We start from the raw sequence: 25,808 nt of genomic DNA on the forward strand, positions 1-25,808 counted from the left end.
ACCCAGCTAATGTTTTGTATTTTTAGTAGAGACGGGGTTTCACCATGTTGACCAGGATGGTCTCGATCTCTTGACCTCGTGATCCACCCGCCTCGGCCTCCCAAAGTGCTGGAATTATAGGCTTGAGCCACCGCGCCCGGCTGGCTACTTTTTGATTCACCGTGACACTCTGGCCCTCGGCTCCTCATCTGTAGGATGGGGATGAGACTCCCGGCCTCGTCGGGTTGCTGTGGGGATGGAGTGGACTAGTGTGTGTGGCACGGAAGCTACAGGGCCTGGCCCACCATAAGCGCTCCATACACCCGAGCTGATATTAATAGTAGCACCGGAAGAAAGAATCCTGTCTCCAGGACTGTACTCATTGTGGAAGGAAAGTCACGTTGGAAATCTCAAGAGAAGAAGCAAAAGTCACTGCTCTGAGGAGAAGAATTGAAGGAATTTCCTCTCATGCTCAGGCAGTTTGGGAGAGCCTCCACATACGCAGGAGATACCTACGCCCGCGTGTTCTGAGCTTCTCACTGCTATCGCCTCCTCTGATGACTGGTAGACTCCTAAGAACCCTAGATCAGCAGGGCTTAAAGGACCTGAGCCCAAATACCCGTTTAGAATGAGAAAACCGAGGACCAGAGAAGGCCAGTGATGAACTCAAGGCCACACAGCCAGCGGACCTGGTCCACAGCCAGGCCAACCCACAAAACTGCTACCAGGTATGCATTTCACGATAGCAAGGAATACAAAAGAATAAACCTAAATGCGAGTACCCAGGGCATTGAACTAACCTGACTTTACTCACTCCTTAAAGGGCCGTAATCAACGTAAAGCATGTGATTGAGGCTGGCGGAGAAAGCAAGGTGTTTCTATCAACCCATTTTGATGGCTGTGTTGACGCTTTACATTTTACACACTTCCCGCAGAATGAAACCCCAAACCTGGTGGCAGCTTGCATTGCAGTAACAAGGATTTCCAGAATGTACCCCATCCCTGCTCCAGCAATGACTGGCTATGTAATGCTGAGCTTTCATGTCCTCATTTGTGAAAGAAGATATCAGCCACCTTCATCATGCTGTTATAAAAATAAAATCAGGTAACTATGTCTGTCTGGCATATAGCAGCCACTGCTTTCCCCGAAGCCAGCTGTCTCCTGGCCTTATCAGCACCGGAGACCTCATCAGTCCTGCCACAACCGCCGATCTTGCTCTGGGAGTTACAAAGAAAGGTTTTTCCCCAGGCACCTCAGGAAAAGAAAAAAAAAGAAAGAGAACACCTTCCATAATACTTTCATAGGCCAATGGCTTTCAATTTCCTCAGCCAGAACCAAGAGCTAAGCAGAACCTCATTAAGAAGAATTATAAGGGTATTTCTTTTCAAGTTACCAAAATGCCTCCTTCCTTATCCACCTTGCCCTTGCAGGCTGCTTCCCCATGTCCGTGCTGACATGGAGAACACTGGATCCAGAAGCGTTCACCGGGTTCCTGGTACTATAAAATTCCTACCCCGGGGACGTGCTCATGCGAAACTCTCAATAAATCGTTCTTAGCTGAACCAAGCAGAATCAGGAAAAGAACTCCAAGGAAGATACATTGAGCATCTACTTACTATAGGCTAGATACTGGGTAAGCCCCCTTCTGTGCTCTTGTTTAATGATGACAATGCTGAGAGGTGATCACCACTGTCCTCACCTTACAGATGACGAACCAGACAGTCAGAGCACTGTGCCTTGCCTAAAGTTTCACTGTTGAGAAGGAACTGGGTCTCCTGACTCCAGGTCTTCCCACTGTGAGGCCACCAGTTTATTGCAGCTGGAGGCCTCTCGCATCTAAAGCATCGTTGTAACTGCTTTCCCTTTCTGCACTCTGCCTGTGCACACGGAAGCCCCTAATTTGTAACAAGTCGTTTGATAACTCCAAGAGAGGGGGCCACATCCTTTTTCTCTATGTCTGTTGATTAACGAAGACAACACTATGCTTCCAACACATTAGACCAAGGGGAAAAATCCCTGACTTCAGGGATTTTCCATCCTTTGGAACAAGGAAATATACACAGAAGGGTTACCGTAAAACATAAATACTGCTTTTTAAATGATGCCAGTCTCTCTTTTAATGTGGCCTGAATCCTAAAAATTTAAAGTGTGATTGTGTCCATTCTTATATTTTAAGTAAACACACAAGCCTTAATATATGTGTAAGCCATAAATATCACGGCCAGCTATTTAAGAGTGGGTTCTCACACTAACACAGCTCTTCCTTGCCCCTTCCTTGCACCCAGTTTGACTCCAGTCCTAGGCGTGCTAACCTGAAATAGTTGCTGGCCGCGGCAAGCACCACGCGGTGGCAGGAGAATTCCTGAATGTCCACACAGAGGATGACGTCTGTCAGCGCGTTTTCCATTCGCAGGGTCTCCAGGCCGTTCTGAAGAATTAAGGAGAGTCCCGCGTCGTCAAATTTTACCTTTTCCCCATTTAAGATCTCCACCAAGTCTCCCCTCTTCCGGGAGGGCTCATCTGCAGAAGGCGCCAGGGGCCCTTCCAAACTCTTCTCTACCACGTCACCCATGGTCCAGGCGCCCCTTTGTCCTGCCGTCAACATGGATTCTGAAGGAGCGCCCAAGTGTCAGGCAGGCCCCATTGCAGAAGCTGAGCGGATTTCCTGTGCAGGGCCCCCCACTTAGCAGCAGCTGTCACACACGCATAACAGGAAGTCTCGCACTTTCTCATCCTGTTACTACAAATGCCAGCAACTTCTATTCTTCTTCTTTCTGTGAATAATCACAGGGTTAGAAATGACTTAGAATAGGCATGTGGGAGGGGGCTCTGGAGGAGGAGTGGCCTCTTTGAGTCCCCTGTGAGTGCCGTGTGTTTATTTTGGTGCATCTCCCACCTCACATCCGTGAGCAGGAAGCCTCCGTTGGTGGCTAGGACATGCCCACCCGTGGTGCTTCCATAACCCAAGTCATCAATGAGGGGATGGACAGGAGACATTCCATAATCCTCCCAGGGCTCTGAAACCCCCCAATGATCCAACCCCTGCCCTTTGCACACCTTGGAAAGCCCCACTTATCCCTAGCAGTCTCATTTCCTGCAGCACTGCCGATCATGCACCTTCCTCCTCCTCCCTGCTCAGGGAAAATCAATGTCATGGCAAACATGAATGTCTTCTCCCCATAGAAAAATGTCTAGGCCAGGCACAGTGGCTCACACCTGTAATCCCAGCACTTGGGAGGCCAAGGTGGGTGGATCACCTGAGGTTGGGAGTTCAAGACTAGCCTGACCAACATGGAGAAACCCCTGCTCTACTAAAAATATACAAAAATTAGCCAGGCATGGTGGCGCATGCCTGTAATCCCAGCTACTAGGAGGCTGAGGCAGGAGAATTGCTTAAACCTGGGAGGCAGAGGTTGCAGTGAGCTGAGATCATGCCTTTGCACTCCAGCCTGGGCAACAAGAGCAAAACTCCATCTAAAAAAAAAAAGTCTATTGTTTCAGATATGCTTTGGGGGCACAAAAGAAATGATTTCTGAGACTCCATCACCAGCATCTTCTCAGAAGACGAGTCAGGGTAGGTCCACACTTAGTTGCCCCAGCAAGTCTCAAACTAGCCCAGCGTCCACTGACCATGCGTCTAATGGGGGATCCTGAAGTCTTTTTATTACCTCTGCAGGTCTCAGTTAAGTAGTAATTACTGTCATTATTAAAATCTCATGATATCCTGGGGAATTTATAGGAGCGTATTAGTTAGCGTTCTCCAGAGAGACAGAACCAAAAGGATACCTGGGGAGAGACAGCAGAGGAAAATTATTAGGGGAACCGCTCACATGATCGTGGAGGCTGAGAAGTCGCATGACAGGCCCCGGAGGCCTCAGTTCAAGTCCAAAGGCCTCAGAACCAGGGAAGTTGGTGTAACTCTCAGTCCAAGGCCAAAGGCCTGAGAACCCAGCGGGAGGGGAGACTGGGGTACATCTTGAGTCCAAAGGCGGGGGATCCTGGAATTCTGTTGCTCAGTGCAGCAGATGACTGTGTGCAGCTCCTGGAGGCAGAGACATTCAGCTTTCCTCTGTTTTTGTTTTCTCTGGGCCCCTGGCTGGCTGGACGGTGCCCACCCACACTGAGAGTGAATCTTCTCTACCGAGTCCACTCAGGCTCACACACTAAGCTCTCCTGGAAACAACCTCACAGACATGCCCAACACAAGCGCTTTCCCAGGTTGCTAGGTATTTCTTAGCCCAGTAAACTTGACATCTAAAATTAACCGTCACAAGTACAGTCATGTCCAGCACAATGATATTTCAGTCGGTAATGGACTGCATATACAATTGTAGTCCCGTAAGATTACAACGGAGCATATAAAGAAACCTGACAGACCGCACGTATTGGCATGGCAGATCAGGTCGTGGAAACGGCTGATTCAGTATGGTGCTGCTCTCATCCACCTCCAGGGGTTGGGAGCACCACCAGTCCTCCCAATCAACAGTCTCAGCCTTTTTCTCCGACCTGCTCAGTGGAGACTGAAGCCCCCTCCAGGAGTTTCAGTTCTGCTCCATGGATCATTACTCCTACAATCAAGATCTTTGATATTACCCCAACTCGTTCTTTATCCACAGCTGTATCAATTAACATGTCTTTTGCTTTCGTAATGGAACAGCCCAGCAAAAGTGGTTTAAACCAACAGGAATCTCACATGCTAAGAAGCCAAGGAGGAAGAGTCATCAAGATAGCTGACTAGAAGTACCCAACACTTACCTCCTCCACAAAGAACAACCAAACCAGTAAGCAGATAACCACACACTGAATGACGACTCTAAGAGAGAGCACTGGAATTCCACAAGAAATCAACAGAGACCCATAGAGGCAGGGAAAGAAAACAGCTGGGAAGTAAAGCAGACGGCCTTGCTGCCTGAGACTGGCTCAGAGCCAAGACGGACTCTCCATTGCGGAGAAAAGGTGAGCAGCAGGTCCCCTAGCAGTCCACATCCCCACCCTGGATGCTCGTGATTCTAGCCACAAGGGAGCTCCTTAGCTCCCACAGGCCATGAGCCTGATACGGGGAACCGATACGGAGCCTGGAGTCCACACAACTGCACTGTTGCAGCAAGGGGGTTGGTACTGGGTCCTACTCACCCCGAAGACCCCAGCAACTGCAACACAGTGCCATTCTGAGAGCCCATATACCAGCCATAGTCAGTGAGAAAATGCCATAGGAAAGTAATGCCATTTACGATGGTAATAAAACAGATGTCAATGCCTAGGGATCACCGCAACCAGCAGCATAGAGAAAACTGTCAAACTCCACTAAGAGATGTGAAAGAAAACTTAAACAAATATAGCAAGCTCCTTTACGGAAAGCCTAAATATTACTAAAAGGACCAGTTCTTTCCAAATGCATTTGTACATTTATTTTACTCTAATAAAAATTACAAGAAAATTTGGAGTTTAGGTTTTCTGTTTTGTTTCGTTTTGTTTTTTTGACAGAGTCTTGCTCTGTCGCCCAATCTGGAGTACAGTGGCCTGATCTCAGCTCGCTGTAACCTCCGCCTCCCAGGCTACTGTCATTATTAAAATCTCATGATATCCTGGGGAATTTATAGGAGCGTATTAGTTAGCGTTCTCCAGAGAGACAGAACCAAAAGGATACCTGGGGAGAGACAGCAGAGGAAAATTATTAGGGGAACCGCTCACATGATCGTGGAGGCTGAGAAGTCGCATGACAGGCCCCGGAGGGCTCAGTTCAAGTCCAAAGGCCTCAGAACCAGGGAAGATGGTGTAACTCTCAGTCCAAGGCCAAAGGCCTGAGAACCCAGCGGGAGGGGAGACTGGGGTAAGAATTGAGTCCAAAGGCTTCTCCTGCCTCAGCCTCCCAAGTAGCTGGGACTACAGGCAAGCACCACCACACCTGGCTAATTTTTGGTATTTTTAGTAGAGACGGGGCTTTTGACATGCTGGCCAGATTGGTCTCAAACTGCTGGGCTCAAGTGATCCACCGCCTCGGCCTCCCAAAGTGCTAGGACTACAGGCATGAGCCGCCACACCTGCCCCGAGTTTAGGTTAAATTTAAACGAATGGTATCAAGATGGGCTCAAAGCACAGTGGGACCATATGTAAAAGGATAAACATTAGGAATAGACTTTAAAGTGGACCCAGAGTCTTTTCTCCCTGGAAACTACAAAACTGAGATAAATACGGAATGTCGTATTCAGAAGCCCCGTATCTGAGTTGGAAATTGAGACTGCGTCCCAGTGTCAGTGATCTGGATCTTCCAGACGGCTGAGATGTCTCATTCTCACTGATCCAGTGGCAAAGTTTCTGATGTGATTTTTAGAAAACATGTGTCTCAGTAAGAATAAGTAGTCACTCAAAGAAGGATATTCTGATGACACATTTATAGTTGCAAGGAGTCGCCTGAAGAAAGGTTGTTTCTTTCTTTTCAACATTTCATCCCTGTCTGGCTTCCTAGCCTGATGAATGGGAGGGCAGATTTTTACTTTCCGACCTGACCTTTTCTTTCTCAGCCCTTTGGAGATTAATAGTCATGAATTTAAATTGAGACCTGGCAGATGGCCAAGGTCAGCTTCCAGAACTCACATGCTTAGGCCGGGTGTGGTGGCTGTGTCTGTAATCCCAGCACTGGGGAGACCGAGGCAAGAAAATCCCTTGAGCCGAGAAGTTCCAGACCAGCCAGAGCAACATGACGAAACCCCATCTCTACAAAAAAAATATAAATTAAAAAAATTAGTCAGATGTGATGGCACGCATCTGTAGTCCCAGCTACTTGGAAGGCTGAGGCAGGAGGACTGCTTGAGCCCAGGAGGTAGAGGCTGCAGTGAGCCATGTTCTCACCACTGCATTCCAGCCTGGGCAACAGGACAAGACCCTGTCTCAAAAAAAAAAAAAAAAAAAAAAAAAAAAAGCCATCCGTTGAGCTGTGTTCAGGAGAACTATGGAGGCTCCAGTCGTCAGACTTCAGTGTCAAGGTGAAGTAGAGATGAAGCCAGGTGAATGAAGGAGAACTAGGTAAGACGGGATAGAGGGTGAGAGGAACAAGGCGGGAATGCAACACCGTCTAGGATTTTCGCATACGTCGGAGCTGGGCCCCAGGATGCCCACTTAGCCCAGCTGGTGGCCTTCTGCTTGGCTAAGGGGGCCTCACCGAAAAATGAAGGACCAACACAGACCCCACGCCTCACCCCAGCCGCAGCTCCTGTGACCTTGCTCCTGTGCATAGCTGTCCAACCTTCTCCCTGGTCACTCTCCTCTGCTGTATATATTTTAATGCTCTGAATCTGTGTTCAAAGTACTGCTTTGCTGGCCGGGCATGGTGGCTCAGGCCTACAATCCTAGCACTTTGGGAGGCCACAGCGGGTGGATCACCTGAGGTCGGGAGATTGAGACCAGCCAGATCAACATGGAGAGACCCTGTCTCAACTGAAAATACAAAAAAAAAAAAAAAAAAGAGCCAGGCTTGGTGGCGCATGCCTGTGATCCCAGCTACTCGGGAGGCTGAGGCAGGAGAATCTCTTGAACTGGGAGGCAGAGGCCGTGTTGAGCAGAGATCGTGCCATTGCTCTCCAGCCCGGGCAACAAGTGCAAAACTCTGTCTCAAAACAAAACAAAACAAAAAGTGCTGTGTTGTTTTACCCTTGCTATTGATTGTACCTTTTGTTAGTATTAAGTGGCCCTTTCATCTTGTTAATTTTTTTCTTTAAATGGTTTTCTTATTTGTCTATAGTGTGTATCACCACTCCTGCTGTCTTTGTGTTTACCTTTCCTAATATATCTTTGCCTATTCTTCTGTGTTCTGGGAAATACCCATCTTTTCTTAATGTTTCTGATGGTTGCAATGATGTTTAAACAAATAGGAAACCAATATTTATCTAATTATTACAGCACAAAGCCTAGAGATAACTTGGATTATCCGTAGGCTTGGATAAATTGGCTTACCTCCAGGCTCTGTGCTACAAGAACTAGATCAATACTGGTAACCAGCTGCTGACTTAACTTGAGGGTCTGGCATTTGAGACATCCTCCAACTAAATACATCCCAAGCCAACATCTGGATGGAGCGCAGCAAACACGTTCCTTCGCCGGGCTGTGTTTGGGCAGGGACGCAGGAAAGAGATTTGGGGTGGTTGGCAAAGTTCAATTTCTTGGGCTTAGTGGCGTTTACAGAGGTATTGTGTGCCTTATACTAATTCACTAAACTGTGCATGGGTTTCTATCATTTTCCATGTTTTATTTGACAACAAAATGGTAGCAACGAGCATAACAATAACAGTCAACCTGGACTGATGCCAGGGCTTTGCCAGTTGGCAGCTGAATGGGACCACAGTTCCAGACCCCAGGTCCTGAGCTGGTGCTGACCCCCGCCCCGTGCTGAAGTGGCCCCCTCAGGGCTTTGTGTCTTCCTGGTAAATGTGAGGCAGATGAAACGTCCACCCATGCCTTGGACAAGAGCAGCTTTGCCTGCCATCCTGTGGCCTCTTTCTGGTTCTGGTTAATACCTGAGGGCCCAGAAAACAGAGAAGCTACAGCTTTCATCTCAGGGCAGGGCTCCTCTGAGTCTCCTCAGCTCCCAGGTAGAGTGTGCTGGCCTCTCCCGACCACGCATCCTGCAGACACCGCTGACCTGGCCTCTCCCTTTGCCTGATTCCAGGGTGCCCAGCGCCCCCAGGCCCTGCCCATCAAGTGGCTGGCCCTAGGCTCCTCAGGCCAACTCCTCTTGCCAGCACATCCTGTCATAATAATCATGAAAGATAAATGCTTTCATCCAAAACAATGACATGGGGTCTGCCTGAATCCCAAACAGGAAGCTGGAAAGGCGCCCGAGGGGAAAGGCAAGGCTAATCTAAGCGGTGAGGCCAAACATCAAAACCCAAGAACAAAGCAGAGCCCAGAGCTGAGGCTGAGGGTTTTCTATTTTTTTTTTTATTTAAAAAAAGACAAGATTTCACCATGTTGGCCAGGCTGGTCTTGAACTCCTAACCTCAGGTGATCCACCCCTCTTGGCCTCCCAAAGTGCTGAGATTACAGGCGTGAGCCACCGTGCCCAGCCAAGGGTTTTATAACTTAATCCAGAGGGGGTCCTTCTTAAAAGATCAGCGTTAAGGCTTTATTTCCTCTTATAAATTCTGCACACAACATACACTTTCCGTAGCATAATGTTCCTAGCCAGCAGAGTAAAAGGCTTGTCATATGTGAGTTATAATTTTTTAAACTTTCTATTCGGGACCACCCAGCCTGGTCCCTGAGTGTCACCCTGGCATGTGCCCCGCAGCCCTGATCTTATGGAAAGCCAGGCGTTCCCAAGAACCCTTCCAGGTGGTTCTGAGCAACCTCTCCTCAAAACAATGCCCACAAATTGGTGGAAGTAAGGCCGGGCGCGGTGACTCACACCTGTAATCCCAGCACTTTGGGAGGCTGAGGCGGGCAGATCACTTGAGCTCAGGAGTTCGAGATCAGCCTGAGCAACATGACGAAAGCCTGTCTCTGCCAAAAATACAAAACTTATCAGGGCATAGTGGCACGTGCCTGTAGTTCCAGCTACATGGGAGGCTGAGGTAGGATTGATTGAGACTGTGCGCTGTAGCTCACGCCTGTAATCACAGCACTTTGGAAGGCTGAGGCAGGCAGATCACTTGAGATTAGGAGTTCAAGACCAGCCTGGCCAACACGGTAAAACCCTATCACTCCTAAAAACACAAAAAAATTAGCTGAACATGGTTGGCGCGTGCCTGCAGTCCCAGCTACTCGGGAGGCTGAGGCAGGGGAATCACTGGAACCCTGGAGGTGGAGGCTGCAGTGAGCCAAGATCACACCACTGCCCTCCAGCCTGGACAACAGAGCAAGACCCAGCCTCAAAAAAGAGAAGAAGGAGAAGGAGAAGGCGAAGGAGAAATGCTACACATCAGGGCTTTGTCCTTGAAATTAGCCATGATAGGAATATTTACACCATAGAAATTGATAAATGCTACACATCAGGACCTTGTCCTTGAAATTGGCCATGATAGGGATATTTACACCCTAGAAATTGATAAATGCTACATATCAGGGCTTTGACCTTGAGAGTCAGTTGTTGAACATTCACTATTGCCCCACCGTGACCCACCCCCCTTTTTAGATTGCCAAGGTCCTGGGGCCTCCGTGGATGTGCGCCACACCCTAGCTCCAGTTCAGGCTCTACTCTTGGACTTCAGAGAGATCCTGCCTGACCCCCTTTCCGTGAGCTAGACTGATTGTGTCTCTGCTCCTTACATGCAGATGAGCTTCCCCGAAGCAGAGGCAGAGCAGTATTGTGACGCTCATCTGCCAGGCCCACATGCTAACTAACCACTGCACCACCCTTCCTCTGCAGCCCCCACTGTGGCCCTCACCTCCAAACACTCGCGACAGAAGCCACATCTGCTCCCAGCAGCCACAGTGGGCAAAAAAATAAAGTAAAAATGAAGCCACTTCTACAGCCCAGCGTGGCACCTTCCAGCTTCTATACCTGCCCTGGGGCAAATCTAGTTTTCTCATACAGGGATTTCCCGACAGATATTAACTTTTGGACCATCCCATGTGGTCTCACACTTGCTGTCCTAGCATGGCGTGTGTCCTGGTTCGCCTCTTGGCCAGGCTTGCCCAAGTTATTAAGGGGCCTGGTGGCATCCCTAAGGGGACTAGCCTTCCGGTTTGGAGTTCATGGAAGAACCTTGTCTCTGGGAGGAAGGGGGAGGAGCAAGGCAAGACTCCAGCCCTGGAGGAACAGCAACACAAGCCATGGAGCTGGAGAACCGAGGACCGCAGACGAGCATAAGGTCGGTTGATGATGGTTTCTCGAAAGGGTTTTAAAACCAGATCAATACCGGCCAGGCACGGAGGCTCACATCTATAATCCCAGCACTTTGGAAAGCCGAGGCAGGTGGATCACCTGACGTCGGGAGTTCGAGACCAGCCTGACCAACATGGAGAAATCCCGTCTCTACTAAAATACAAAATTAGCTGGGCGTGTGGCACATGCCTGTAATCCCAGCTACTTGGGAGGTTGAGGCAGGAGAATCACTTGAACCTGGGAGATGGAGGTTACAATGAGCTGAGATCACGCCACTGCATTTCAGCCTGGGCAACAAGAGCGAAACTCCGTCTCAAAAAAAAAAAAAAAACAAACAAACCAGGCCAATGCCTCTGTTCCATATACCCACAAATTGGAAGTAATAATAGTATCCACCTCAATGTGTTGCAGAAATGAGGAAGTGCGTGAAGCCTTTGGAACAATGGCTGGCGTGTGTTAAGCTCTACGTAAGCATTAGCTATTTTTATGCAAACCCTCCTGTGGAAGAAAAGTGTGTACATTTCATTCTAAATCGGGCTTCTGGCTTCAGACCAAAAAATCCTTCAATGCCCTTTGTTGGTATCTACAGGCCGTCTGTTTTCCCATGTTATCTTGGATCAACTTCACATAGTCAGTGTAGACGGGCGCATACACCACCACCTCCCCAGGGAAATAAAGATTTCTGTCACCCAACCCTCTGCATCAGAAACGTTATTCTATCCAGAGTCATAATGATCCATAGAAGGATTTCTCCATCTTGGAAATTGTTCCCATAAGGAGCCTGAATTAGAGAGGCGTTTTGAAAAAAAAAAATTTTTACAGATGATGCTAGTACTAAGAGCACCATTTATCGAGCTGTTATTAAGTTTTCTGTGTAACTTTCCTCATTTTATTTCCTTTTATCCTGATAACTTAATAAAATAGATGACTTTCCTCTTTTTACAACTGGGGAAACCAAGGCTTAAAGCTGAAGTTGGCTGTTTTGTCCCAGGTCACACAGGTATACCAGGTAAGTCAGTAGTAGTATTTGGCTGCCCATGTCCTATTTAATGAAAAGTTACCAGCCCACATCCTCTATCGCCCAGAAAGCCATTTTTCAGTGCCACACGACTCAGTCGTTTCCTCTTATTAATTGAACTAGAGTGAGTGCCCCACCCAAAGACAGCCAAGTACAGGGGTTAGTTCACGGACACGCACAGCTGGCTCAGACATATCAGATACGGCCTTACCTGGTGCCTCGTGCCTGTAATCCCAGCAGTTTGGGAGGCCAAGGCAGGTGGACAGCTTGTGCCAAGGAGTTCAAGACCACCCTGGACAAAATAGGGAGGCCATGGCTCTATAAAAAAAATTTTTTTAGTAGCTGGGTGTGGTTGTGCACGCCTATGTCTCCAGTTCCTCAGAAGGCTCAGGCGGCAGGATCTCTCGAGCCTGGGAGGTGGAGGCTACAGTGAGCCATGATCAGATACAACTGCACGCTAGACTGGGCAACAGAGCAAGACCCAGTCTCAAAAAAAAAATCAGATAGAATCATTGGACTCTCTCTCTTGCTCTCTTTTTCTCTGCCTCCCTCTGTCTCTGTGAAATTTGAAATAAGGAGCACAGTGTTTGCCATTTGGCAGCAGAAACAGGAGGCAAAAGGATTCATCAAGATCCACAAGACAGAGTCAGAGCCATGACAAGCTAAAGCCCTGTGCAAGCCAAACTTCCAATAAGCAGAAACTGTTAGGAAGCAGAGGAACCCAGAAGGCATAACAAGGAGACTGCCAGCATGCAGGAAGTGGCGGAGACAGGTCCCCCTGAGCTGGGTGGAAGAAAGATGATGGGCTCCTGTTGATGAAGTCCTGAGGCCACCGTGGTTCTGGACCCACGCTCCTGCTCCAGCTAGGGCTCAGCTCGTGGACTGTAGACAGATTTCTGCCTGGCGCCCACTTTTCTCAAAGTGGCTTGATTGAGACTGTTCCTTTCATCCAAATGTGGCTCCCTGGAACAGAAGCAGAGCAGTGGTGTGAAGTTCATCCATCTGACCCCACACACTGTCCTCTGCGCTCCTGTCCTCCACAGACCAGAGCTGTAGCCAGGAGCAAGATGGGCCCTAGAAAAGGGTCAGATGTCACAGCCACAGCCAGTGCTAATTGAGATCTGCTATCCGTATCCAAATCTGAAGTGTACTTGCAAATGAATAGTCAAAATAAACGGGAAACTGCAAAATTCTAAAACGTGGATTTTGTCAATAAGAACAGCCCCCCAATGTTCACTTATTGCTAAGGGGAGGAAAGCTATAAAAAAGCAATGTACATCATGGCCGGGTGCGGTGGCTCACACCTGTAATCCCAGCACTTTGGGAGGCTGAGGCAAGCGGGTCACTTGAAGTCAGGAATTCAGGACCAACCTGGCCAAGATGGTGAAACTCCATCTCTACTAAAAATTTTGAAAATTAGCTAGGTGTGGTGGTGGGCATCTGTAATCTCAGCTACTCAGAAGGCTGAGGCAAGAGAATTGCTTGAACCCGGGAGGTGGAGGTTGCAGTAAACCCTGGGTGATAGGGTGACACGCCATCTCAAAAACAAAAAGTAATGTACATTATGTTGCCAGTTTTGCAAATATGAGTGTGTATGTGTATATGTATGTATATATATATATATATATATATGATAAAGACCAGAAGGAAAGGCCTTCGCTCATTCATCAAATACTTAATGATAGAACAGTGTACAAAAATCTGTTCTGCAGATACAATGATGAACAAAAAGTAACACAGTTCCTACCCTCAAGGAGCATGCAGTCCAGTGAGGGAGAGCAACACTAAGAAAGAAGCTCACACATTGCAATCATTCTAAATGCTCTAAGGCAGCTGCACTTGCTGAAAGACATTTATCAGGGCCAATCTGACGTGGTCAGAGATCAGCGGAGGCCTGTCTGATGACCCAGATGTGATGGGTGAATACACACCACCCGCATGAACAGCAGGGAAGAGTTGTCCAGGCAGAGGCCGCAGCACGGGCAAAGCCCCGCTGTGGGAGAGGCTACACTGGAGTGCAGTGGCGCGATCTCCGTCACCGCAGCCTCCGCCTCCCAGATTCAGGTGATTCTCCTGCCTCAGCCTCCCGAGTAGCTGGGATCACAGGCATGTGCCACCACGCCCAGCTAACTTTTGTACTTTTAGTAGATATGGGATTTCTCTACCTGGTATTACAGAAGTGAGCCACCGTGCCCGGCCTTGTTTTGATTTTTGAATCCCACAAATAAGTGAGAACATGTGATATTTGTCTTTCTGAGCCTGGCTTATTTCACTTAACATAATGATCTCCAGTTCCATCCAGGTTGTGGCAGATGACTGGATCCCATTCTTTTTTATGGCTGAATAGTAGTTCATTGTGTATATGTACCACCTTTTCTTTATGTATTTATCTGTCGATAGACACAGGTTGCGTCCAAATCTTAGCTGTTGTCAACAGTGCTGCAACAAACACAGGAGTGCAGCTATCCCTTCAATGTACTGCTTTCCTTTCTTTTGGGTACACACCCAGCAGTGGGCTTGCTGGATCCTATGGTAACTCAATTTTTAGCTTTTTGAGGAACCTCCAAACTGTTTTCCATAGTGGTTGTACTAATTTACATTCCCACCAACAGTGTACAAGGGTTCCCTTTTCTCCACATCCTCACCAATATTTCTTTTTCTTTTTTCTTTTTGAGACGGAGGCTTGCTCTGTCACTCAGGCTGGAGTGCAGTGGCATGATCTCAGCTCACTGCAACCTCCACCTCCCAGGTTCGTGCAATTTTCCTGCCTCAGCCCTCCGAGTAGCTGGAACTACAGGCATGCGCCACCATGCCCGGCTAATTTTTATATTTTTAGTGGAGACAGGGTTTCACTATGTTGGTCAAGCTGGCCTTGAGCTCCTGATCTCAAGTGATCCACCTGCCTCGGCCTCCCGCAGTGCTGGAATTACAGGTGTGAGCCACTGCGCCTGGTCCCTCGCCAGCATTTCTTATCGCCTTTTGGATATAAACCATCTTAACTGGGGTGAGATGATATCTCACCGTAGTTTTGATTTGCATTTTTCTGATGATCAGTGATGCTGAGCACCTTTTCCTATGCCAGTTTGTCATTTGTATGTCTTCTTTTGAGAAATTATTATTTTAATCTTTGGCCCGCTTTTGATCAGATTATTAGACTTTTTCCTATAGGGTTGTTTGAGCTCCTGATATATTGTGGTTATTCATTCCTTGTCAGATGGGGAGTTTGCAAATATTTCCTCCCATTCTGCGGGTTGCCTCTTCACTCTGCTGATTGTTTCCTTTGCTGTGCAGATGCTTTTTCACTCGACGGCATCCCATTTGTCCATTTTTACTTCGGTTGCCTGTGCTTGTGGGGCATTGCTCAAGAAATCTTTGCCCAGGCCAATGTCCTGGAGATTTTCCCCCAATGTTTTCTTGTAGTAGTTTCACAGCTTGAGATCTTAGACTTAAGCCTTTAATCCACTTTGATTTGATTTTCTTATATGGCAGGATATTAGGGGTCCACTTTCCTTCTTCTGCCTACGGATATCCAGTTTTCCCAGCACCATGTACTGAAGAGACGCTCTTTTCCCCACTGTATGTATGTTTTTGGAGACTTTGTCAAAAATGAGTTCACTGTGGGCATGTGGATTCCTTTCCAGGTTCTAAGAAAAGAAAGCAAATTCTGACACATACTACAACGTAATGAACCTGAAGGACATTATGCTAAGTGAAATAAGCCAGACACAAAAGGACAAATGCTGCATAATTCTACTAATATGAAGGACCTAGGGTTCTCAAATTCATAGAGACAGAAAGAATGGTGGCTGCAGGGCTGGAAGGAAGGGGAAATGGGTATTGTTTAATGGGTACAGAGTTTCAATATTTTTTTTATTTCTGAAAAGATGTAGATGGGTCTTAAGCTTGTACAGAGTTTCAGTTTTGCAAGATGAAAAATGTTCTGGGCTAGACTCGGTGGCTTATGCCTGTAATCCCAGCACTTTGGGAGGCCAAGGCAGGAAGACCACTTCACCTCAAGAGTTCCCAAGAGTAGCCTGAGCAACATAGTGAGACCTCGTCTCTACAAAAAATAAAAAAGTCAGCAGGGTGTGATGGCCTGCACCCATGGTCCCAACTACTGGGGAGGCTGAAGCAGGAGGATCGCTCGAGCCTGGGAGGTCAAGGCGGCAGTGAGCTGTGATTGCACCACTGCAGCTATTCCAGACTGCGTGAGAGAGGGAGACCCTGTCTCAAAAAGAGAGAGAGAGAGACAAAGAAAAAGAAAAAAGTTTTGGAGACCGGCTGCATAACAATGTGTATGTAATCTAACGCTGCCAATCCCTGCACTTTAAAATGTTGGTTTCTTTTTTTTAATTAAAAAAATCAGCTAAAGAAAAGTACCTTTCTTTCTTTTTAAAAAAATAATTTCGACTTTTATTTATGTGTTTATTTTTTGAGATAGAGTCTCACTCTGTCACCCAGGCTGGAGTGCAGTGGTGAGATCTCAGCTCACTGCAAGCTCCACCTCCCAGGTTCAAGTGATTCTCCTGCCTCAGCCTCCTGAGTAGCTGGGATTACAGGCATCCACCACCACACCCAGCTAATTTTTTGTATTTTTAGTAGGGATGGGGTTTCACCATGTTGGTCTTGAACTTCTTACCTTGTGATCTGCCCACCTCGGCCTCCCAAAGTGTTGGGATTACAGGCGTGAGCCACTGCACCCGGCTCAATTATTATTTTAGATTCAGAGAGTACATGTGCAGGTATGTTACATGGTTATACTGTGTGACACTGGGTTTGGAATATGATGAGCTGATCACCCAGGTCATGACCATAGGACCCAATACCTACTCTTCAGCCCACAGATCCCCTCCCTCCTCAAGTAATCCCAGAGCCTCTTCTTCCCATCTTTATGTCCATGTGCTCTCCGTGCTTAGCTCCCTCTTGTAAGTGAGAATGTGCAGTATTTGGTTTTTTTCCTGCACTAATCACTTAGGATAATGGCTTCCAGCTGCACCCGCATTGCTGCAAAGAACATAATTTCACTCCAAGAAAAAGAATTTTCATTCTAGGTTTAACATATTGCAAATACTAGGCAAGGGGTGTTCCAGAGTCCCAAAAGTATTTACGTCAGGTGTGTGTTTCAAAATATCCTAAGATGAAGCGTATTGAATGTGGGTCTGCACTTACCATTGAATATGAATGAAAGTTGAGTACTGAGATATTTGAAGCCATCTAAGACATTTTCAATTTATGGTGTGAATTAATCTGCTATAAAAGTGATATTAAAAGGTTGATTACATTGTCCCCAAAAAGTAGCCCTGAAGGACATTTTGGGGAAAGAAGGGAAATTTGAATATGAACACTATATTCGGTGACGTTGTGTCAAGGTTGTTTCTTGAATGTGATCATGGCATTGCGATCATGCCAGAGGATGTTCCCAGGAGATACATGCTCTTTTAGCAGTGAAGCATCACAACGTCTGCCATTTACCTTTTAGCAGTTCAACAAAAGGACATATTTTATTAAAAAATAAATAAAGAGACATCAAGCAAAGAATAGATGGGATCTCATTATAGTGTTATTTTATTTATTTATTTAATTTTTTTTGAGACAGAATTTCACTCTTGTTGCCCAGGCTGGAGTGCAATGGTGCCATCTCAGCTCACTGCAACCTCCACCTCCCGGGTTCAAGTGATTCTTGTGCCTCAGCCTCCTGAGTAGCTGGGACTACAGGTGCGTGCCAGCAAGCCCAGCTAATTTTGTATTTTTAGTACAGACAGGGTTTCATCATGTTGGTCAGGCTGGTCTCGCACTCCTGACCTCAGGTAATCCACCTGCCTCGGCCTCCCAAAGTGCTGGGAGGGCAGGCGTGAGCCACTGCACCCGCCCACTTGGGGGATCACATGGGGGGTCTCACAAAAAATTCAGCATGGAGAAAGAACTAGACTTGAAAGACGCGGCCAAGAACAAGGCTCAAAATCACTCTCAAGGACTTGCCTGGCGAGGATACCACTTTCATCACACCCCAATATGAAATGCTGCGGTTTGCACCACTGACCCTGCTGGTACGGGTCACTGGATGCCACTGCTACCTACACCCCCTGTCACTGCTTCCCCAAGAACTTGATCTTACAACGACCTCCAACTGAGTACTGAATCCCTCCAAGTGATGGTCACCTCTGGGTGCGCCGGTGCGATAAGAATTCATGTTGTGAACCTGATCAGCTAAGGACGAGACCAAGGTATCGCACAGGGCAGGAAGTTAGAGGCCAGGGACCTCTAGTCAGTCTCATTCTGAAGCAGTCAGCGGCCTTTCCATCTTTAAGACACTTCATCTAGAGCAAAGAAATCTGTTCGAGTCTGTCTGAAATCTCAAGCTACAGAATTTTAATATACTTTTAGATGAGAGAGGAGAAAATGAGGAAACTACTAGGTTAATAAAACCTGCTTTTTCACTCTCCATTTCAAGGAAAGCTTTCGAATATTTCCATGGGAGTAACATCTACATTATGCAGAGATCGCTGAATTAACCAAAGTTCTTCTAGACTTAACATCTTGAAACCTGATATAATAAATATGACACAGTAGCTCTGATGTTTTATAATTCTGAAAAAAAAAATATGTAGAAGCATTTTAACACATTCCAAAGCCATTTAAGAAAGGCTTTTAGGCTAGGAGCAGTGGTGCACGCCTGTAATCCCAGCACTTTGGGAGGCTGAGGTGGGCAGATCTCGAGATCAGGAGTTCAAGACCAGCATGGCCAACATGGTAAAACCTCGTCTCTACTAAAAATACAAAAACTAGGTGGGCATGGTGGCAGACGTCTGTAATCCCAGCTACTCGGGAGGCTGAGGCAGGAGAATTGCTTGAACCTGGAAGGCGGAGGTTGCAGTGAGCCAAGATCGTGCCATTGCACTCCAGCCTGGGCAACACGAGCAAAACTCCATCTCAAAAAAAAAAAGGAAGATTTTTAGACAAGCCCCAGTTAGGGTTAACAGCACTGCTGCTCAGCGTTGTAGATAGCATGTATGAGAAAACGTTATTCAAAGATGCCTAAGTAGCCAAAATAACTTATCCATAATATAGTTTATCATCACACTAATCCTTCCAGGTGTAAATATGGCAAGAGAAATTGAGCGTGGCAGGACTGAAAGCCCCCTGTCACTTCTGACCGTCCTACCGCCAGTCACTTTGCAAAGTGCTACTTCAGCGTGGTATGGGAAGGTGATGGTAACGCATCAGATTCAAAACTGGAGACTGAAAAATTTAGCCGTCACGTTCTCAGAGAGATCACTGGGATTTTGAGTGCTCAGACTTGGGAACAAATCCTAGCATGGAGAGAGCCAGAGGACCCATCACCTTATTTTAGGGGTCCTGGGGCTCCATGTGAGAACCAGGAAGGCAGGTCGATGGCCACCAGAAGGACACAAACTCTAGGGTCAGACAGGCCTGAATTTGAACACCACAAGCAGCATCTACCAGAGCGAGGCCTTGGGGAATTTGCTTACATTTTTGGACCCTCAGTTTGTTCATCTATAAAATGGGTTACTTATCTCATCACATTGTCATGGCTGTTAAATGACAGCTCATTATGGAAAGTTCTTAGTGCTGCACCTGACATACAGCAGTGCTAAATAAATAGCAACTATTAATGTATCACCACAGTATCAAACCCTAGGCAAAGAAGAACAGAGACATACATTTCCTCCAGACATGATGAAAACCATTTTGGCTACCGACTGCCTGACATGTAAATCATTTCTAACCTTCTCAAAATAACCCACTTTAACGGAAAGTCATTTCTATGTCTAAATTGGACAAAGTGCACCCCTTTCACCAGGCCACCCCTTTCTCTGTGGGCTTTGTTCTGAGTCATCACCATGTCCAAGAGAATATGAACAAAGAAGACTTTAAAGCCGGTCCCTTTCCAGAATTGAAGTTTAAACAATATTTATCAAATGTCAAGCATGCGACAGCCACAGTGCTAGACACAAGGGGATGTACAGGTGAATAGCCCTGCTCTCAAAGCGCTTCCAGCCTCTTACACCCAACCTGTGGGCAGAAAAACTCTCATAGAACGTGGAACATCCAGACTACTAGGAGAAAATAAAGTGTCCTAAATTGTACGAAGCCTTTTAGACCCAATCTTTTTTTTGTTGTTTTTTTTTTTAGATGAAGTTTTGCTCTTGTTGCCCAGGCTGGAGTGCAATGGCACTCTTGGCTCACTGCAACCTCCGCCTCCTGGGTTCAAGCAATTCTCCTGCCTCAGCCTCCCAAGTAGCTGGGACTTCAGGCGTGCACCGCCACACCCAGCTAATTTTTGTATTTTTAGTAAAGATGGGGTTTCACTATGTTGGCCAGGCTGGTTTCAAACTCCTGACCTCAGGTGATCCTCCTGCCTCAGCCTCCCAAAGTGCTTGGATTACAGGCGTGAGCCACCGTGCTCAGCCTAGACCCAATCTTTAATTATATATTTTCAGCATTTTATGCTAGTCTTCAATTTAGTTCTTTTTCTTAAAAGCAAACACTCAGGCCAGACACAGTGGCTCACGCCTGTAATCCCAGCACTTTGGAAGGCCAAGGCGGGTGGATCACCTGAGGTCGGGAGTTTGAGGCCAGCCTGACCAACATGGAGAAACCCAGTCTCTACTAAAAATACAAAATTAGCTGGGCGTGGTGGCGGGCACCTGTTTTCCCAGCTAATCGGGAGGGTGAGGCAGGAGAATTGCTTGAACCTGGGAGGCAGAGGTTGTGGTGAGCCGAGATTGAGCCATTGCACTCCAGCCTGGGCAACAGAGCAAGACTCCGTCTCAAAAAAAAAAAATCAAACACTCAGCAAATGGACTTATGTCTAATGTACGTTCAAATAAGAAAACAAAAGCTACAACTTTCAGTTTGCTTAGAACTGACGGTCTTTGTCTAAATTGTGTTAAATTTACGAGTGCTACTAGCACCAGAGGAGAGGTACCTACTTCCGTCTAGAGAAGGCTATGCCGGAAGGGTCTCTGTGGAACTCTCCAGTGGTCCACTCGCCTGCCACAGGGCAGGACTGCACTCACAGCTGCAGACACAGTTTGCAGGGCGCTGCTGAGTTGGGCTGCCCCAAAGTTCCCCAGTGGAGGATGCATTGAGTGACCCTCTACTGGTGAAGCTGGTCCACAGAGGAAAGCAGCAACCTTTCCCAAGACGATCCTAATATTATAAATTGTGTCCCGCTGGGTGTGATGGCTCACACCTGTAATCCCAGCACTTTGGGAGGCCAAGGCAGGAGGACCGCTTGAGCCCAGGAGTTGGAGACCAACCTTGGCAACCAAGTGAGACTCCATTTCTACAAAACATAAAAATATTAGTCAGGCCCAGTGGCAGGCACCTGCAGTCCCAGGTACTCGGGAGGCTGAGGCGAGAGCATCCCTTGAGCCCAGGAGTTTGAGGCAGCAGTGAGTTATGATCACACCACTGTGCGCCATCCTGGGTGTCAAAACGAGACCCCATCTCTAAAAATAAAAAACAAGTTGGGTCTTTTTCCCCAGAGACACACTGTTATTTCTCACTCCTACGAGAATTAGCACAGTGCAATTGCTAAGAGAAGGTGCTTGGGGTCAGACAGCCTGAGTTAGAATCTCGTCTTTATCATTTACTAGTTACGTGATCTTGGACAAGTTATTTAAACTTTCTGTGTCTCCATTTTCTCATTTGTAATATAACATTGATGGTAATGGTACCTAGCTCACAGGACTGACAAACTCTTCAATTAAACATTTACTTCTTTTCCTTTATAATATACGCTTGACAGATTTAAGTCCAGTAAACTTAAACCGAGAATAAGATAGTCACAAGGTCTAGCCTGCTTGTTTGCATCTTTGTCTTGTTGCATTAAACCTGATACCTGTAGCCCAGTGCAACAGTCCTCAAATTGCTCCTGAGAGGAGCATCACCTGAGAGCTTGTTAAAAATGCAAATTCTCGGACCCCACTCCAGTCCCACTGAATCAGAAACTCTGAGGATGAAACCCAGAAACTCAAGTTTTAAGAAACCATTCAGGCCAGGGCGCAGTGGCTCACGCCTGTAATCCCAGCACTCTGGGAGACTGGGGCAGGCAGATCACCTGAGGTGGGGAGCTCAAGACCAGCCTGGCCAACATGGTGAAACCCTGTCTCTACCAAAATGCAAAAATTAGCCAGGTGTGCTGGCAGGTGCCTGTAATCCTAGCTACTCGGGAGGCTGAGGCCGGAGAATAGCTTGAACCTGGGAGGCGGAGGTTGAAGTGAGCCCAGATCATGCCACTGCACTGTAACCTGGACAACAGAGGGAGACGCCATCAAAAAAAGAAAAGTAAGACAGGAAAGACAAGAAGCCATCCAGGTGATTCTAATGCTCACTAAAGTTGAGAACCGCTGTCTCACTGTTTAAGACAAAGCGCCCTGAACTAGCCTGCATGGACTCAAAGCCAAGCTGTGCCACTTCCTGGCTGTGTAAACTGCAGCCGGTTGCCCAACCACTGTGTCCTTCAGTTTCCTACCTGTACAAAAATAATAATAATAGTGACTTAAATTTTTAAAAATTACAATAGATAGATATATGCTATTTCTTAGGATTAGTGTTAGAACTAAGTGAATTGGATAAATGATTATGTCAGTCAGAGTCCAATTAGGAGATGAAAACTGATCAGTTGTTTTAACAGAGAGAATCTACTACAGAGAGAATTTAATACAGAGAATGCTTAACGAGGTAATGAATTGCTAACGATGTAACTGAAAAGGCAAAAAGAGAACAATAAGCTATCCCAGAGGTAAGAACTGCAGGAAGCAGCTTGGAGGGCTGAGGGAACAAAGGGAAGAGGTTGCCGTTAAGACTTAGAAGCTCAGAAGCGAGTCCCGTGGGTCCCGTGGGTCTGAGACGGAGACTTCTGAGGATGAGGTGCCGGCTGGCTGTCGGCCATCTCTCCAGAGACGCAGCGAGGCTGGCTGTGCCCGTCGGAAAAACCGCCAGCTGGACTGAACTGCTTCTGCAAGAGGGGAGCAGCAGCGTTGCTGGATGATGGTGACAGGCACAGGAAATCAACCCGAAATAATGGAAAGCCAGCGGGAAACAGTTCCTTCTTTCTCCTCCGGTCCTGCCATCTCCCGATAATGGCCTTTATTAATAGCACCTAACAGGAAGAAGGGGACAAAGGAAAAACGTACTTTGCAGAGTCCCAGCCAAATATACAAGAGTGGGAGACAAGAGTTTGAAGCTGAGAGGCAAGAGTCATAGCTGGCACGGTGCTCAATAATCGCTAGTTATTCTCATTAATTGCTAGTATCAGAATTTTATTTCCATTACACACGTTTTTATAATATAATATGGGCAAGATGCAGTCAATCATTTAAATAATTGAACACACACACTGCTTACACTGCTGAAGCTGAACCAGTGGCTGGCAGGCTGAACATCGCTGTGCGGCAGGTCACAGGAGCGTTATCAGTGGCTTCAAAATTGACCTAGGAAAGGCCAGCATGTAACATGCATGTGTGATATGGACGTGATGTAAGAAAACAAAATGTGCGGGTCAAGGACTCAGCAAGTCGTCCCTCTAGTTTACAGCTCAGGAAATGAAGGCGCGGTTGTTCACCCAAGTCCCGCAGCCAGCACGTGGCAGAGGAGGGATCTGAGCGGAGGGCTGAGTCCTGCGCCTCTGTTTCCTGTCTGCTAAATGAAGATGAGCAGCTGTCCCACAGAGCTGTGAGAGGACTAAAGGAGGTGACGTATGTAATGAGTTTGGGACGTAGCCTGGCGCAGAGTGAGACTTCAACAAATGGCCATTGTTCAAATTCCAGGTCTGGAGCTGTTTCTGTCACACCAGGCAAGCCCATGCATGCACGCCTTGTCAGAACTTTACAGCATTTTCAGGATGAAATTGCAAACACGAAGAGAGATGAAGTTGGAAAAAAAATCCTTTAAAAATTCTTTTTTTTTTTTTTTTTTTGAGATGGAGTCTCGATCTGTCGCCAGGCTGGAGTACAATGGCACGCTCTCGGCTCACACAACCTCTGCCTCCCAGGTTCAAGCAATTCTCCTGCCTCAGCCTCCCAACTAGCTGGGATTATAGGTGTGCACCACCATGCCTGGCTAATTTTTGTATTTTTAGGTAGAGACTGGGTTTCACCATGTTGGTCAGGCTGGTCTCAAACCCCTGAGCTCTTGATCTGCCCGCCTCAGCCTCCCAAAGTGCTGAGATTACAGGCGTGAGCCACCACGCCCAGCTTAAAAATTCTTTTAATCATAATATATTTGCTACCAAATCTTTCTGAGGGCGATCATCCATTACAGACTCTCAATTATAGACAAATACTTATTGAGTACCAGCCATATATATGGCAATTGCTGGAGACATAACACTGAGACAGTCACAGCCCTACCTTCGAGCGTCTCATCATCTCTCTGTGGACTTAGACAGCAGAGATGCTGCAGGGTGAGGGCTGTGATGGAGGACACACCAGATGCTCTGGGAGCCTGTAACGGGGGAAACTGACTGGACTTGAGGAAGCCAGAGGAAGTTACGTGGAAGTTGAAAGCTGAAAGACACGTAGGAGATTGTTAAGCATTCTAAACAAAGGGACCAACAAGAAAGAAAAAGAAAAACCTGGAGGCAAGAGGGAAGGAGGAGCATCCAGAGAACTAAAGGCAGCTGACTGTGGCGTGGAGGTTGAGGTGGCCAGCAGGTAAAACTGGAGAGGGCCCCAGGGCCTGTTCCCGAAGGGACATGTGAGCCGGAGGATCCTGGGCATGAACTGGAGGGCAGTGTAGGGCACTGGTCTTTAAGAAAGCCAGTGAGGCCGGGCACCGTGGCTCACGCCTGTAATCCTAGCACTTTGGGAGGCCGAGGTGGATGGATCACAAGGTCAGGCGTTCGAGACTAGTCTGACCAACATGGTGAAACCCCGTATCTACTTAAAATACAAAAATTAGCTGGGCGTGGTGGCAGGTGCCTGTAATCCCAGCTACTTGGGAGGCTGAGGCTGGAGAATCACTTGAACCCAGGAGGCAGAGATTTCAGTGAGCCAAGATCGTGCCACTGCACTCCAGCCTGTGAGACAGAGTGAGACTCCATCTCAAAAAAAAAAAAAAAACCAGTGACAATCAAATGTACATTTAAGATCCTTGGCTTGAAGTGAGGTAAGACAAGCGGTGAGGAAATCAGAAAGCTGCTTCCTCTGTCCACAGATGAGAGAAGATAGAGGTCCGAAGCAGGGAAGAGGCTGAGGGGATGAGAAAAGTGAACGGGTTCAAGAAATCTTTAAAAGGTGGAGCCAACAGGATTCAGTCAATGAGGAACCTGGAGAGCTAGGGGCAAGGTAGGAAAAAGAGAGAAGTCACGGAAACATCCAAGTTCTGCTTTGGGTATTGGACAGATGGTGATATCCTTTACTGGGACGAGGGTGCAGGAGGCAGAGCAAGTTTGGGGAAGGAGACATGGGTTTAGGTTTTGATGGGTTGAGTCTGAAGTGTATGGGGTGATCGCAATGGGGAAGAACCGGAGGTAACTGGATTCTCTACAAGCCGTCACATCGCTTCCCGCTTAACTAGTGACCAAGGTCCTCCTGTCTAAGGTGCACAGCTCTCCATAAACCAGCCAATAAGTGCTTTGAGTACCACCTGTTGTCTGGATATTATTAGCCTCCATTTTAATAACTAATACATTTAAATTTATTCTTCCCCGAAATTCATCCTAAGTGAGAACAGGATGTGGGTACACCCAATAGGCAATTGTGTATGTACTCTCGCTCAATTTGAAATGAAACAATTGTGGCTTTTCTCATTTGATTAGTTTTTTTAAAAAAACAAAACAAATTGTAATCCCAGCACTTTGGGAGGCCGAGGCAGGTGGATCACGAGGTCAAGAGATCGAGACCATCCTGGTCATCATGGTGAAACCCTGTCTCTACTAAAAATACAAAAAATCAGCTGGGCATGGTGGCGCGTGCCTGTAATCCTAGCTACTCAGGAGGCTGAGGCAGGAGAATTGCCTG

The 25,808-nt window shown here is 47.1% G+C and overlaps 1 protein-coding gene and 1 long non-coding RNA gene across 4 annotated transcripts in view; one reads left to right on the forward strand and one right to left on the reverse strand.

The window, feature by feature from the left end:
* The window catches only part of KLHL6 (kelch like family member 6), a 65,045-nt gene extending 62,376 nt beyond the window's left edge, over window positions 1–2,669 (reverse strand). Inside the window, exon 1 of the mRNA XM_017538298.2 lies at window positions 2,293–2,669. Coding sequence (XP_017393787.1) covers window positions 2,293–2,585 — 293 coding nt within the window. The 5' untranslated portion in view covers window positions 2,586–2,669. The remainder of the gene's footprint in view (window positions 1–2,292) is intronic.
* The window catches only part of LOC108311061, a 130,521-nt gene that overhangs the window by 82,867 nt on the left and 21,846 nt on the right, over window positions 1–25,808 (forward strand). The gene's annotated exons all lie outside the window — the stretch shown is intronic.

This window comes from Cebus imitator, unplaced genomic scaffold (genome assembly GCF_001604975.1).
Source record: "Cebus imitator isolate Cc_AM_T3 unplaced genomic scaffold, Cebus_imitator-1.0 Scaffold111, whole genome shotgun sequence".
Taxonomy (NCBI): Eukaryota; Metazoa; Chordata; class Mammalia; order Primates; family Cebidae; genus Cebus; species Cebus imitator.